Source organism: Pholcus phalangioides, unplaced genomic scaffold (genome assembly GCF_987345545.1).
Source record: "Pholcus phalangioides strain wild (caught in Gottingen) unplaced genomic scaffold, Ppha-v1.0 ptg000020l_1, whole genome shotgun sequence".
In the NCBI taxonomy this organism is placed as follows: domain Eukaryota; kingdom Metazoa; phylum Arthropoda; class Arachnida; order Araneae; family Pholcidae; genus Pholcus; species Pholcus phalangioides.
The window spans coordinates 5481213-5498417 of NW_028301613.1; the positions used below are offsets into that span (position 1 = coordinate 5481213).

The following is a 17205-nucleotide window of genomic DNA, read 5'->3' on the forward strand; positions in this document are numbered from 1 at the left end:
GCTATACAATTGAATTTATTTATTGCACATTCAGCATAAAATCAGAATATTACCAATTGAAAAACAGCTGCTGAGAATCAATTTTCCAAGAAGTTAACGAAATCAAAGTTATCCCTTGGTTTTTTGAACTCTTCTTTGTAGGATTCTATGTCTATGAGGCTTTTCTCAATCAATCTAAAATATATATATATATAAGAATGTACAAATCCTATACAGCATATTTTATAACAACATTATGTGTATATATATTTGTTATGCATGTACTTTGAAGCTGTGAGATACCCACGCCACATTGCCATATGGCAATATTGACGTGGGTATCTTGAGAATCTTTATTTATATACAGCAGAACTTCAGCTAGCAAGCTTAATTTGTTTCGTGAATGTACTCGTTGTTCGAATCAAACTTCCCCCATAGGAAATAATGCAAACTCTGATAATTCGTTCCACAATTTTTTTTTTTTTTTTGGCATGGACACAGATATACAAAATAAAATAAAGACAACAGAACAAAAAACAAAACATACACTATGCAGCTCTTAGGGACCCATTTGGTCCATCCTAGAGCTTAATAAATAATTTATTAAGCTCTTTCAATTTTTTCATTCATATAAAAATAACTAATAAATCAGTAATCAGCAATCAATCAATAACATAACACAATTTTTTAATAAATAATGCACACACACATAGTACAAAATGATCTTATTATAAAATAATACAATAATGCATAAATAAAAACATGCAATACAATTTGTGTTTATAAATTTACTTACTCTAAACGAGAGAGAGACAGGAGGACTATCACATTTAGGGCGATTTACAGACTTGCTGTTGTCTGCAAACTTATACTCTTTGCGTGACTTGGAAAAAGAACCTATCCAATGGACACTTTGCTTTTACCTCTTTCTTAGGATTTCTCGGGAATGGGAAATTGCATTCTCATTGGACAGATTCATTGCTCGCACACTGCTACAGCTTCATTTGATTTTATCTTTTCTATAAAATTTTGCACAGATTCCCCCACCTTATGTAAATTTTTCTAATTTCATCTGAAGTGAGGGGGACTTCTTTTTTCATGTGATATCTCGCCACAAGCTAGGAGGATCCATCAGTTCGTCTGTGGTTAACTCCTGGCCATGTTCCTCCACTAGTTCTTGAATGTCATTCTCATTCACCTCCAGTCACATGATCCTTCCTCAGGACACAAATCTCTTTGGCACCTGATGGTTCCTGTTCATGAGCCTGCCTCCTCGCATTCAATCGTGGCCAGTTTTCTCGAAGCAAAATTAAGAAAAAAAAACTAAGCGCATGTATGCTTGGTTACCATGCTACATCTAGTTTTGTATCTTAAACAGTCACACTCACGGGTGTGTTCATTTTTTGAGTGAGGCGTGCTGACCGGAGACTGTAGGGGATAATATTACCCACAATTCCACTGTAGGTACATGGACAAACGCGAAAAATCATTGGCTCAGTTGTGATAACTAAAACGTGAAATTAAATCAACAATGCACAAAGTTTTTGCTTGTTAACTAAAGTGCCATTGTACATGTAATAAATAATAAAATAAATATAATAAAACAAAGCAAATTTACACAATCATAATCACTATAGAAGTATCACCATAATAATCATAATCGTTATACAGATGTATGTTTAGTTATAACGTTATTTATACTACTTTGCTCCAAAGCAGAATATACTGAAAAATTTACAGAAAAATGTAGAACAATCAGTGCGTTACCGCGGAACAAATTTGGGAATAATTTTAAGAAAAAAAGGAAAAAGAAAAGTTGTAATGTAGAAAAACATTATTATGGGAATCTTTACCGAAAAACATTATCAGTCAGCTGAGAAAAATTCTGAGAAAAATATTGTTAATTGCTGAAAAATATAAAACATTCTGTTTTGGGTTATATTGCGTCTTGATTACTGTTGCACAGCATGTGCACTTTCTGGTTTTGTATGTTTGTAAACTTTTTTGATTAAACCAACTAATAGCAGGACGAAGAGGTGTACTATTAAATAGTGATTTTTTTTAAATATAGTAGACACCACTTATTGGAATCACAAATAATATCATTTGGGTATTGTAATCACTTTTTTGCAAAGTTTGTATTGGGGCAGTATTATAACATGGGGAAAAAAATATTTTTATAGTTTATTGGTACTTTGGTTTATGGTATCCATTTCTTTTTTTGGTAAGATTTTAAAAAAAACTTCAGTTCCTTTCAAATGTCCAGATTCACAGTTCTTCGGCCAAAAGACACTCTCAAGGGATCTATGGAACTATGGGTCATGTCTCCATTGGTGTAGATGATAGCATGCTTTTGAAGAAAGACGTCACTCTCCCTTGTTAATATGACAGACACAAAAAACTTGCTGAGTGAGTAGGTATTGATGTTTCAAGAAAGGAAAATTTATCTCTGCTCTCATGGGGACTTGAACCCTGGTCTCTTGTTTGCCGGAGGAGTGCTCTCATCTCGTAAATGAGAGACCAGGGTTCGAGTCAGTTTTCCATGTCTGTTGTATTAACAAGGGAGAGTGACATCTTTTGTCATATACATAGCCATCTGGTGGCCCTGATGCCATCCGTGAACTATTAGCAAAATGTTGCCGCTGTCCATTGCACGGAAAGAATTTTTGAGCTGACACTAGACAGGCAGATGTGATCCAGACTCCCAGTGATGGAAATAAGGACTGGTGACGTGTGATATAATATCATTGTAAATTTGTAAAATTCTAAACGTTAAATATTCTAGAAATTAAATTCATGATTTTGAGTTATAGTTGACCATCATTGTGTTGGATTGTTCATGATGCTTATTCAAGATCCCGATCATAAGACATGTGGTCTGTCACTAAAAGCTACCTCATCATTGTGCAGCCATTGTTCAATGTAACTTTCACCAACATTTGTTATTCTTTTTATGATTGCATGAGAATTAGAGAGCTTTTGAATTGCTTTCAAGTTCTACATCGAACAATGATTTTTTACATTTCTAAAAAAGTCAATTTTTCAATTAATTAAATCCATGCTGCAAAAAAAGGATTGTTATTGTTCGGCTCTTGAATTTTTCACATCCCTTATTCTTTTTATGTCTAATGAATCACTGTTTTTAATTGCACCTTTTGACTATTACTGTCTATATTCTAATTAAACAAACGTTATGAATTTGAATGCTATTAGAATAGTAATCATTAGTGTTTAAAACACAATAAAATGCTCATTGATTTCACCTGAAAGAACGAAAGAAATAGATGAGATTTTTGGGAGTTGATCCAAAGCCTAGAATTGATATAAGTTTAAAAAAATAAATCAATAGCGTACTGTATGAAAAAACTGCAGTTATAAGTTTTTCTGTTTTACCCCTTTAGGAATTTCACTTACCTTTTGAGATCTTTTACTTTGTAGTTGATGGAATTCAACTTCCTTTTCAGATCTAGATTTTCCTCTTCCTGTTTATTTATTGCTGCATTCGTATGTGATTGAGAGAAAAAATAAACCCTAATTATTCATTCAAATTTTGATGAAAATTTATTTTATTATATGAAGTGAATGGTTCGATGAAAATAGATAGGGGATTGTTATTCATCTTTTTTTTAGCACCATTCAATTGACAGCATTTAAGGTCATGATGTCTTAGATATCATTTAAAACAGGCACATGTAAATTACCACGTTAACTTGTGTATATGAAGAGGTCTTTATTTAATTTTCAGTAGATCATCCTACATGCATGAACAAAGGATTTGTTGCATGATGGTTTTTTTTTCTTTTGAACCATTTATAACACACTGCAATTGTACTTGTATTACTTAACCATACATACACTTCATACACATTCCTCTGTGAAATGTCTAATGAATCGGTATATGCTGGAATATGGCTTCTGAGTCTGTGCATGGCCCCTAATGTAATTATGTTGTCAGAGCCGTGCTTGTTTTGTGTTCTAGCTGGTGCGGCTAACTAGCTTCCATATTTTACAGTGAAAATAGTGAATTCTTCAATTTTCATATGATGTAAGTATCATGTTGTAAGTCTGCCTGCTCTTTGCGGAGAGACTTTTTCAAATGGGATACTGGTTCGCACTTCAAAGTTGGAAAACTGCAGAAAACCAGTTTCAGCCATCCCCACTGTGCCCTACCAACAGGGTTTGACCCTGAACCCTTGTGATGAGTCCAGCACAATGCTGCAATTACAGCTTACTGCTAGGTCAATCTTTAGAGATGGGTCTTATGGTTTGCATTTCAAATGCACTCAGCGAATCGAAGGGTGATTCTCTATAGATAGAAAGTGAAAAGGAGTGGAGTCCAAGTCAAGACAAAAGATAATAGTGTTAGGGAAATTTTTTTTTTGTCTTAATACATGCATTTCATGCAATTTCTGGGAATAAACAAAATAAAGAGCAACATTAATGTATAAACCTAGTTTTCCTTATTTTGATCTTTAAAATCATCTCATTTTATATTTGAGTAAAAACAGAGAGGTACATAAATTTACCTCTCTTTCTCTTATATGATAGGGTGATAGAACATCTCTGGTGTCTGATCGAAATTATCTCATGATTTCATCATAATTTCATGATAAAGCTATTGATCTCAATATCACTCTAAGCTAGGGGTTTTCAATTCAAGACCTGATGGCCACTTGTGGCCTCTAGAGCTCTGATTGACCCATGTTTAGTATAGCTTAGTGGGCTTCATTGAAATGGTCATGTGGTCCACACAGTGTCAAAAATTTTACACCTGCTATAAACCATTTTCTTTTCTCCAATCGCAAGCATCATCAATACCCATCATTAGAAAAAGCGCATCCTCATGGCAGCTCTTGACTCATTTCCTAACTTGAATTAGCATTGGCATTTGTGCAAGGATGGAAATTATAAAAAAATAAGTTTTTTTTTTAACTTTGTAAAAAGTATATGTTTCCCAACCTTTTTGATATTGTGGAGGTTAGTGTACTGCTAACCGCCCCCACCCCCACGAGTAGCGTCAGAAGGTCAGTTTTGATGGCACCCTCCAATAGAATGGAAAATGTATTTTTTATGATTTGCACATCATAAAAACTTGAATAAATTGCAATTTTGCAGCACAGAATGTCTCTCATTACAATGGTAGTAAATGAAAAGGCGATCCTGTGGACCCCTGATTGAAAAACACTTCTATAGAGTTTCATGGGGGGGGGGAGATGTCAGAAAAATTGAGTTTATCTCCCTTTTGACAAAAATCGTAGTTATGGCCCTGTATTTATATATAATGGCATGCTACCCATTTTGTGTACATTACAGTGAAAAAAAAATCAATGTGATCCAATTAAATAATAAAGTATTAGAACTTATGTTTTACCAGTGCTCAGCTGCTCAATGTTGCGATTTGTCTCCATGAAATCGTCAATAGCTGCTGTGATCTTTACATCCATGAGCTTCGAGACGTGTTCATTGTATTCCAAATCTTTGTTTTCTGGCATGAAAAAAAAAATCCCATAAAGTATATACAAGATTTGTTGAAAAAGTATCCAACCATAATTTTTCATGTGTAAATTAATGAAGCTGGGAAGGCATGGGTTGATGTATGCATGTATGTTGGCGATCTTAGTGTGCATGCTTGATTTTTTTTTTTTCCCCGTCTGCAGAAGCTGCAAGTTGCCAGCAGATCACCAATAAGTGAGCTCCGTTACATTAAAATCCTATCTCAGGGCTTCATTAAATGTATTACACACACAATTAAATTTTTTATCAAAAACAAATTATTGCAGAAGATATATGTTTTTTCCCCTCTCCTGAAAACTTAAAAAAAGGAGACATGACCCTTTTTTACATTTAGCGATTCAGTTATGACAACAAAATTGTTAGTGCCCCCTCCCCCCACACTTATACACTCAGAGCACATGTTCCAGCATGCAATCAATTCGTTGGAAATTCCACAAAGGGATATTAACGAGGTACATGTACAGTTAAGTAGTGGTAGTAATATGCATATGAAAGATTTATGTATGATTGCTAGGAGTGTGCTAGAAGATTTGTGAAAACTTTCAAAAATAGAAACAGTAGCATCAAAGATCGGTCTCTAATTTCACCATCAATATCCTCAAATTTTCACCATCTTTTTAGTTTTACCAGGAAAAAAATGTAACACTATTTTTTCTCATACTGTACATTAGTGTTTCTTAATTTTTATTTTTCCCGCCGTGCCCCCCCCCCATCTTATCCAGGACTTTTTTCCCCCCATCAAGGAGCGAGGCTCTTTTTACTTATCAAATTGGTACTGACAAAAATTTTCATGAGTAAGATTGCCACCCGACTCAGTGAGTGTTTTCGTGAGGGGTCTATCTCTATGCAGTGCTGTCTGAACACCGTGGGTCCTTGGGCAAAGAGATGTTCTCAAGCCCCTTACTTTAACTGGAAGCAACACAGCTTACGTATTTACTTACTCTCGCTAATCATGGTACCAGATCTTATCATGTTGGGACCCCCCCCCCCCTGAACTGACATCAGGCTCAGGGCCGTACCTGGATGAGCCTATATGTTCATAGATGGCCTTGGTTCTATTCAGGGCTATTTTAGCAGTATCTGTCCCACCCACTTGGCTGAGAGTTACTTGTATAAAAATTTACAATACTTATTCTAAAAATTTTTTTTTATCAAATCTCATTATCATCATAGGAGGGGCCTTCCTGTGCACTCAAGACCCCGGGCTGTGTCTGAGTGGTGCATGTGTTAAGACAGCCCTAGCTCTACTTCACTTCATTCTGAAAGTAGTCATACTTTTTCTCCCACCATATTTTACTTGAAACCTCATTTCTTTGTATCAATTTTTTTCACAGCCCTTTGTGGTCCTCTTAGCAGCCTGTTATGATCCCCTTCAACTTGATTTGCACTTGTTACATGGACCCTAGTCGAGAAACACTGCTGTCCATAATAATAAACTTCAAATCTAGCTTGTTAATGATCATATGATGGTCATTATGATATTAATGATTCAGTATGATCCACATCGTAGAAGAAAGCATATTTCATTTGTTTGCAATAAAACAAATTATTATTTAATAGTCCATTAATAAAGGAGTATAAGAACAGTAAAATATACCATATTTTAATACATATAAGGAACCTCCTGATTTTTCGGGCTTAAAATTTGGAAAAAAGTTTTCATCAAAGATAAATTTTTTATATTAAGATATGTAAAAAACAGATGTTTTATTCATACATCATAGAAACCATTCAATTCATTGTCACTCCTGATCTGATACATCTCAATCAGGCTATTTCAACTAGTTCATTATCATCATCAGTCACTCTCATCATAAATTGCAAGGAATTGAGCAATTTGCTAATATAATACTATCCACATGTATAGGAAACCTTTCTCCTATTTTTAGGACCTAATTTTCAGCAAAAAGGGGTTCCTCATGCACGTTAAAATACAGTAATTATGAGACATCATCCATAGTACTCACCATCAGCCAACTCTTTCTGATTACAGCAAAGCAAAAAAAGAAAAAGAAAACCATTATATTAGACATTTTTAAAAAAAATCGAAAGTAAGTGAATGACTTAATAATTATACAGTAGACTCTAGCGTAATGTGACAGAAAGGCGAACCTGACAACAGAAAAGCCGGATAGGCAGGAGTTGGACGCAGTTCCTACATCCCCCCCCCCCACCCCACCCATACCATCAAAAACATATTTTTATACCAAAACCCGCTCTTATTGCTTTGAGTACTTAATAAATGTTTGTTATATACTTGTGAAGAGAGTAAGTTCCTGTTTTAAAAATTTACTGCAGCAAAAAAGAAGTCAGAGAATAAAAATATTCCATATATTTTTCAAGATAAACTTTATAATGTTTAACTCAATTGCAGGAAACATAAAATTATCCACATTGCACAGTAGTGTTTTCCAACAGACCCCCCCCCCCCCCCAGTGGGATCATTTTCATTTATTATTATTTCTTGGACACATTCAGTGTTGTGAAATTATAATTTACTACTTTAACTTTTTACGATATGCAAATTATAAAAAAACACATTGTGGATTTCATGGGAGGTAGCATGGAAATTGACAGCTACAGGGGGTCCATGGTGCCTTGATCTTCACCAAAACGGGGGTCCACTACTACAACAGTTGAATCCTGTTTTAAAGAATACCGTTATAGTGAAAAAAATCCTGTTTTATAACGAACATTTTTCTAATCCCCTAAATAAGTTTTCATAAGAAGAATGCAAAAAATCTTTGTAAAAAAATTTCATTATAACGAAGTGATTTCTTCTGTCTCTTGAAGTTCATTATATTGGGATTCAACTGTACTACTTAACTGTACATGCACCTTATACACATTCCTCTATGAAATTTATAACAAATTGTGAAGTTTGTTCTGTGTAATGCTTGTGCGCTGTCATCTGCCATCAATTTTTCTAACTATGATTCACTATATCAAAAAGGTTGGGGAACACTGCTGTACATTACAAATACAATACTGATGCAATATTGTTAAACGAAATAAGGCATGAAGACATTGGTTTAAAATGTGTTTAATCGTTTCTAAAACACGTTACAAAGCATGTTCAATGTGGCCTCCACTATTTTATGAAAGCAAGTTAAATCGCATTATTGTGTTCTCAACAGCAGCAAGCCACTCACCGCTATCGCATTCATGATAACACTTAACGAGTAAAGCATGATCTTGCATGGATACAGACATCATCATCTCGTAACAATGAGAGCTCTGATGAGGAGACTAAGTTTTATAGCTGAAAAATGTCGCGTAAAGTGCATTTGCATAATTTTAATTTGCATTCCTCCTGCCATAAGTTTTGTAGCTACTGTGAATTTGCATAACCCCCACAAACAGTTTCATTTTAGAAACGATTAAAAACATTTTAAACCGATGTCTCCATGTCTTATTTCATTTAACAATATTGCATACAGCACCATTCCCTGCTGGTGGTGAGTTTTTGAACTTTTTTTTTTTGCGGAAAATGAAATCCCATGACTTCCTGTAAACTATTACCAAGTTTGATAATATTTTGTCCAGTAGTTTTCCTTTTATGGCCATTTCAAAGTGGAACTTTAATTATAAAGACCCTGTATTTTACAATATTAAATGTCTCACCTGAAGCGAAGCTAGTTTTTCCTCCAACTGTTTGATTTTCTGAGTGATGATTTTTTCTTCTGTTTCGACTTTCTCCAACATTGCCCTGCATTTCTCTGGACAGGTTTCCATCCCTATAAGACAAATCTAAATATTTCCCATGTTATAATATTATCCTCAAATATCATATCTTTATCATAATTATAAAAGAAACTTGCTATATATTTGTGTCGATTTATTTTATGAAAAGCTTCATTTTATGTCAATTTTCTAATTTTATAGAAAAATCTGATGAGGAAAATCAATTATACAAATCTTTTAAATAAATAAATATTTCATAGAAATCTTTTTACATTCCTACTAGAAAATGTTCAAATAAGTGGTTCTTTTTATTTTAACAATGTTTAGTGGAATAATTTTTTTATACAGGTGTATTCAACATGTTGCCAACACGGTCTCACTTTTGACTCACTTGTGCTTGATACTTTTACTTGAAAGTTATATTCATTACTTCTAAACTACACATGCACCTCATCCATATTCCTCTGCGGAACTTTTAACGAAATGGTACATGTTGGAATGTATGTGTTGTGAGAACCTAACATGAAGTTATACACCGCCAATCGACTGCTTTTACAAGGGGACACCAGTATCGATTGGTGAGGGACAATGCAAGGCTATGGTGTCGCAGGGGATTTTTCTCTAATAGGGTTGTTAATAAATGGAATAGCTTACCCCCGGAGGTAGTAAATTGTAACACAATTGACACGTTTAAAAAGAAATACGATAAACATGTTGGGGTAAATCGAGAAGCTCTATCCATACTTAGAATAAGACAACCATAAGTATTCTTTATGGGCATTGTATAATATTTTATCATGTGTATATATTGTTTATAATTTGTGCTAATTGCATTTTTAATTGGGTTGCTGTATTTTTGAAATATATGACAACCATATTTTTATGGGCATCTTTTTATCAGCCACCTCGTTGGGCATTTTGTCTGTTGTGGCGTTGTATTTGTATTTTGTTCTGTGTAATGCTTGCTATAGTGCTGCCATCTCTATTTTCTGCTGTCAGTGAATTTCTTGCAAATTTTTTGAACTCTGAATGAAGTGCAATGATATTGAAGAATTGTACTGCTGCTCTCTGTGGCAAGACTTTTTAATGGAGATCTGCTAGCATTCGCACTTCGAAATTGGGAAACACAGAAAACCAACTTCAGCCAACCACCATTGTGCGACAATGGGGTTCGAACCGCTATCCTCACGATGCGAGTCCAGCATGATGCCCACATGATTGCATACAATTGGCTGCATTGCCTGACATCCACTGGAGCTAGCCCTGTGGAAAAGAAACATGACAGGGGGCCTTAATGAGAGGATCATAGATGTTTGCTTTGCCGGTGAATATACATGGCCTGTTCCTCGCGTGAGCTAACGGGACATGTGATCAGAGCCCTTAAATTTTCAGGGCCTGAAGTAGGCTGCTTTTTGTATTATAGGCATGTGTCTGTAAGGCTATAGCATGCCTTCTTTTTCAGCCCAGTTGCTCCAAAAGCATGATGAAAGACCCATAATAGTTCAGCCCGCTGAACATCGCTCATGGACTTTTTCCCATATGATACACAGCTGCTCTTAAACACTTCTTTTTGCTAACATAGGACGCTGATGGACCTGGGTTTGGATCTCAGGAATGGGAGGGAGAAGCCCCCCCCCCCCTCCACAACTGTGATCAGAAAGACTTTTGGTTAGTCTGTGACTGTATATTGTTAAAATTTAGGTCCCTAGGCAAATGCACCACTTGCCCAATTCCGGCTCTGATCGGATCTCAATATCATAGCCACATCGGAGGGATGTATAGAAATGGATCTGGTGCTATGATTTTGAAAAGTATGTAAATGGATAGGGGGTTGGTTATTTTCAGCCAAGGGGGGGGGGGGGTCCGGAATATTACCCCCGCCCCGGAAGGCCCATGCTGGTGTTGAAATATGAGGAATAATAATAATGGAATAAAATGAGGAAAATGCGGCACCGGATTTCCCTATAGGCTAGGGCAGCGAGCTCAGCAGAGGGCCTCAAAAATCTCTAACTTATTTTTTTGGAGAAATTGTTGGATCTCAAAGATTAAATCAGGTCCATAAATCACCATATATCACATAGGCGCCGGAACCGGGGGACTGAGGCTGTTTGAGGGCCCCATGCAAAGCACTACTCTCCCTCCTCCTGCATAAGGATTTGAGCTCCCTCAATATCGGCTTCATGTCGGCGCCTATCATATATTCCGCATAAAACAGCTGGCATTGGACACATAACGCCAGGGCCGCAACTAGATTTTCGGTCGGCCGGGGCATTTTTGTGCCCCCCCCCCCCCCTGTAAAGTTGCAGGAGGGGTAAACGGGTGAAATTTGTGCCTTCTCTTCCCCAAGACCTACTTGCTCCCGGCTAGTTGCGGCCCTGTATAATGTGCCCCATCAAACCTAAATCCGGCTCTAAGAATAAGTAGGGTATACACCTTCTGTGAGGTTTAGCCCAGTGGTTCTCAAAGTGTGCTCCGGGAGGAGCTGTCATTAATTTGTACAGTACCTATTCAATAGCATAAAATGTTCCTTTTGGTAGACTATTCTTAATAAATACGGATACGTGTCCATTAGGGCAAGAGAGCCGCGGAAAACAAAAGTTCAAGAACCGTTGGTTTAGACCAGTGATTCCCAACGTGGTCGTTAACTCCCCCTAGGGGGTGATGGAATGTTCCAGGGGGGGGGGGCGGTAGAAGCTACGGGTATAACATGTCTCTCTTGGGACAGAGTGGGAGCCATGTTCTGGTTTGGTGGTGGTGGTATAACATGGGATCCTTTGTGTTAGATTACGTTGGGGGCGATGAGAGAAAAAAAATTCTGAAGGAGGCGATGGGACCAAAAAGATTGGGAAACTATGGTATAGACCAGTGATACCCAACGTGGGCGATGGAAAGTTCCAGGGGGGGTGCGGTGGAAACTACGGATATAACATAGGATCCTATGGGTTAGATTGCGATGGGAGAAAAAAATTTCTGAAGAAGGGGGGGGGGGATGGGACAAAAAAGATTGGGAAACTATGGTTTAGACCTTTCCCAAAGTGGGCAATATCGCCCCCTGGTGGGCGATAGAACCTACGGATTTAACATAGGATCCTATGGGTTTACGTGAGTTGGGGGGCGATGAGAGGAAAAAATTTCTGATGAAGGGAGCGATGGAACCTGTGCTACTTGTAATTGCTAAGTACTTGAAAGAGAATTCGAAGTAAATCTTTTTATTTGTCACCCATTGAAGGGGTCGTACGACTGCTAAAGACTTATCTGAAGCAATTAACCCTTATTTCCTTGAAAAATGAATTTAATGGTTAAAATGCATTGGGTTCACAACAGATGAAGGAAAATCCCGGGAAGGTTGCTACTCAGGACGTCGTGGCAGAAGTCGCTCACAAAATGAAATGGACTCGCTACTATATTCACAGACAGATTCTTGCATCGAAACCGTTGTCTCCAAATTTGCGAAACGTTCTTGATGAAGCGGTCAAGGTTGTTAACTTTTTCAAGGTGAATCCTACCAACTACAGGTTGTTTAAATTGTTATGTGAAGACATGAACATCCTTCACAACGCTTTGCTTTTGCACACCGAAGTTAGGTGGTTGTCCCGGGGTTAAGTCCTGACGTTGCTGTTCGAACTTCGGCACGAGGTAGCCCTTTTTTGAGAAGTGTTTGAAACACTTCACGATTTCTTGTCACAAGCTGAGCTAAATTTAACAGTTGGAAGCCACTTGGAAGGATTAAAATCCTCGTTTGAAAAGTATTTTTCAGAGCCGGAAATGGGTGATCGGTGGATAGCTAATCTTTTCAAAGAAGAGTATTTTGAACCGGCTTCATTGTTGATTCCAAAAGAGGAGAAATTGCTAGAGCTCGCGTCACATACCACTCTGAAGATCCTCTTCAATGACGGAATGGTGAACCTAGTTAGTTTTTGGGCTTGCCGCAGTGAGAATACGTTGAATTTTCTAGAAAAGCCATAATGTTTTTGTTGCCGTCTGTCAGCACAAAGCTTGTTGAACAGGCGTTTTCTTCGTATACTAAAGCAAATTGAACGCAGCTCCGGATTTGAGTTTGCAGTTATCCTCTTTTGAGCCTAATTTTTCAAAACTTTGTAATTCAATTTACAATCCCAAACATCACATTAATTTTTTTCCAAGTCTTTGTGTTAATTTGTTTACTTATTTGATATTTTTTTTATTTTTCAAGCTAATTAATGAATTTATTTTATTTAATTCAACATGTACCTTTTTTTTGAAGTTTTTCGAAAACTGTAACGGGTGAAAAAAAGATTAGAGGGGGGGGGGGGGGTACGCGGACTGAAAAGGTTGGGAACCACTGGTTTAGACGAAATGATGTCCGGTAACGCTGACTGTGGGTCCCGCTGTGGCAGCGGAAGATAGCAGTGCTGTGTAGGCGCGGAAAGAGCCGAATAATGTGAGGAAAATATGTCTGTCCTGTAAAATACGGGACGTTCGGACTATCCTACATATTAAATTGCCCCTCCTGACACATTGCCCTGGAGCCGCTCCTGGTGCTTTGTCGGCCACAGAAAGCAAGCGAGCGAGCGACATAAACAGAGAGAGATCAAGTATGAAAGTCACTAATTTGCATGTAATAATTCAAGGGTGCTCAACCTTTTGGGAAGCGCGAAAGTTTGCTGAGGGCCACTTGAGTCGCATAGAAATGTTTCGCTGGAAATTTAAGTAATCTGGAAGTGTGCCATATGAGTCACTCATGTATGCGTAGGCCACCTAAGTGATCTGGAAATATGTCGCAGGCAGTTGAGTGATCTTTAAAAATGCAGAGTGGACCCGCTTAAGTGAACTGTAAACGTATCGCGGGACGCTTATGTGATCTTGAAACGTGCCGCTAGAGTGGGTCAGGAAATGTGCCGGCCAGCCACTTAAGTACTGCAAATAATCTAAATGCCTCTGAAGTGAACTGGAAGTGTGTTTGGGGCCGCCTAATTGGATATGCGCCAGCGCTGCGATCCACTGTGGTAATCTGGGAATGTGCCACGGACCACTCAAGTGGTTTGAAAGTATTTCGTGGGCTACTTGAGTGGTTTGGTTATTTGTCGCGAGCCACATCTCCGAGGGTCATATTTGGCTCGCGGACCATGGACCCCAAAGCAGAATGTTCTGCATTGTTCTGCAACGGCCCTCTGTTGAATGGAAATGTTCTGTGCATTAAAAAAAAGCCAAAATAATAGTGTTTTCCCCCTTACTTTCTTTTCCCCTTATAATATTTCCAGATTGTTCAGCACATTTCGGCATATTCTGCATTGGGGACCATGGGCTGAGCATGTGTGTATTAATAGATTCGAATTAATTTATCACACATGAAAGCAATACATATAGCGTGTAGATATTGTCGAAATGCGAAGCATAAATGTTTTTACATGAATAAAAAAGACATTGAACATTAACAATTTGAAAAACATAAATGAAACGTTAAAATATAAAATTTTATGAGTACATACACATTTTATATCCATGCAGTGCTTTCAACGCATGGGCCCACATAAAAGGGCCCCACCCGGAAGCCTCATAAAAATTAGATTCCAAAGTAAGGTAGGTAAGCATTTATAATCACAGGTAAGGGTCTGAGAAAAATGACTTCACCCGGGGGGGGGGGGGGCGGCATTACGCTATTAAGACAATCCTGTATTCATGGCTCCCCCTACAAGGATAGGACAGACAGGGCTCCTGTCCGGAGACCCGGGACGATTTTTGTTTTTACGCTATAAATTATTACATTATTGCTGGGCCCATAAAAGATCGCAGCCTACGGGCCCTGCTTCAGGAACGTTAGGAGGGGCAGGGCCGTTCTTAAGAGTATCATGGGCACCCGGGCCAAGTGGTTTTTCGGAAGCCCTACCTGGTTAATCCTAGAAAATTTCAACTGCATCTCATTTTTGTGAGGCCCCTCTTCTCTTGAGGCCCCCGGGTGGGCCCATGCGTTAAGACGGCACTGGGGAGGGAGGGGGCATAATTTTTGTCACAGCAAAAATTGTGAGAAAATTCACACACGCACCTGTTATTTTCTAAAACGAAGAGAAACTGAAATAACGGGAAGCGTTTGTTCATCGGATCCGAACCTTCATCAAATTCATTTCTTTGGCCTTTCTAGGGAGAAAAAAGAGAAACTTTTTTGAATGTGTCGTCTGCTATAAAAAAGCGAAAACAAAAAAAAGACGATCGTCTGCCCTCTAACATTTAAATTTTTGACGTAGGAAACATATTTCTCCGAAAATCGATATTCAAATTGTCTATAAACTAATGAGTGACCATATAACCCGTTTTCTACGTGTCAAATTCTTTTTTTTTTTTAATAAATCACTGCAACTTAATTTTCTATTAGGTTGAGAGATAATCACATGCTTCCCCATATTTCCCTATGAGAAATACGGGAAGTTGGGATACCTTAAGCCGGGTTTTCCTAGGAAAAGGTTTTCTACGGTGCGCTCTGCGTGAAATCGCTGATTGGTTAAAAACCTGAAATTCACGTTTTTTTAACCAATCAGCGTTTTCACGCTGAACACGTTGCAGGTAACCTGCTCCTAGGAAAACCCGGCTTTACCACTAAAATCATCGAGAAATCACTAATGGAAGTTCTGAAAATCGAAGTGCATTAGAATGTATTTCATGAAAAAACATCAACAATGTGTGACAAATTATTATTTTCAAAATATTACAAATCACAAATATTGACAAAATATTATTAAATTGACAAATTAACATGAGACAAATATATGAGATGAATTTCTATATTTAGCGTCATAATTTGTATTTAATTTGTAAGTTACTAAAATAATCCTAATCCTTTATTTCAATGAAGAATAACTGTGTGAGAGAGCTTCGTTCATAATATAGCCACTAGAATAAGGGCTTATCAAGCCGCCTTAGTTCATAATAGTATTACGTTTTGACGTCATTATGACCACTTGACTATAATAGCGGCGATCAAAAGCGGGGCCCTTGGGTCTCCGCGGAGCGCATGTTGAGAACCCCTGTTCTAGGCTGAAAACATACTGAGGCGTTAGTTCTCAAATAGTAAAATGTGAAGAGATCGCGCTAGAGTGGGAACGTATAAGTACAGTATGTGCAAAAACAGTTAGCTTTTTTTTTTTCGTGATTTCTCCAACCATTTTCGCTTTTAGCACTATAACCACATTCAACTGAGCTATAAGTAAACTTTTCTTATAGCTAAGTGCCACATTCATAGCTATTATAGTTCTCAATGTTAATTACCTTTTAATTTTCTCCGTAAAAAGATGAGGAAAGAGTATAATAAAAGGAAATTGAAAAGTGTCAAATCAATGAAATTAAGAAGAGGACCCCGGAAAGAAGAAAAAAACTGCTCCTTTGTTTTTCGAAACGATAATGTAATAGCAGTAAGAAGTGGTAAAACTTTAAAAAGGCTACAGTCCAACAGCTGCCGTGTTCTTATGGAATCGGACCCATATATGTTTATTCCGAGAAATTAATCTCCAGAGTGTTTTGGAACCTCCCCACTTCTCCAGAATTCACGATGTGTCCACAAATCGCCGAGAGCCCTTTTGCAGGCATGCTGACTTTACAAAGTAAGAGTATGTTGTGTTTTTTAAAACATTGAAGTCTATTCGGTAAACCACGCGATTTTGTTTCACTCTGATCGATTTACCGATTATATGACGTGCCGGTACTTTGAGATCGCGTGGATATTTGCTTTCCCGAAATTCGCGTACATAGTCATAATCCTGTGCAATCTAATTTACGGTTCCTGGGAGCGTACATAGTGATATCGGTGGGCAGAGGTGCAATTGTGTGTTTGTGGTTTTTTCCGTCCTTCTCCCATTCTAGTGTATTTTTCTTTCCTTGAAGCTATAACCCGTTTGGGCCCCCCCCCCCCTCTTTCAGGTACACCTTTGTCTCAGATAAGTCACTCTTTTGGTCTCATGCTCACACACTGTTTCAAGTCACTGTTTCGATCACTCATATGCTTGTACACTGTTTCGGTCACTCACATGCTTGCCAGTGCCGTCTTAATGCATGCGGGCC

The 17205-nt window shown here is 37.7% G+C and overlaps 1 protein-coding gene across 1 annotated transcript; it reads right to left on the reverse strand.

The window, feature by feature from the left end:
• Positions 1-70: 70 nt before the first annotated feature.
• Positions 71-15327, reverse strand: LOC149070832 (uncharacterized). Its single transcript, XM_089248814.1, has 6 exons — positions 15200-15327; positions 9118-9243; positions 7461-7476; positions 5351-5464; positions 3394-3475; positions 71-174 (listed from the first exon to the last, which is right to left on the reverse strand). The coding sequence occupies exons 2-6, from the start codon at positions 9226-9228 to the stop codon at positions 78-80; spliced, it is 420 nt and encodes a 139-aa protein (XP_089104940.1). The 5' UTR covers positions 9229-9243; positions 15200-15327; the 3' UTR covers positions 71-77.
• Between the last annotated feature and the right edge of the window lie 1878 nt (positions 15328-17205).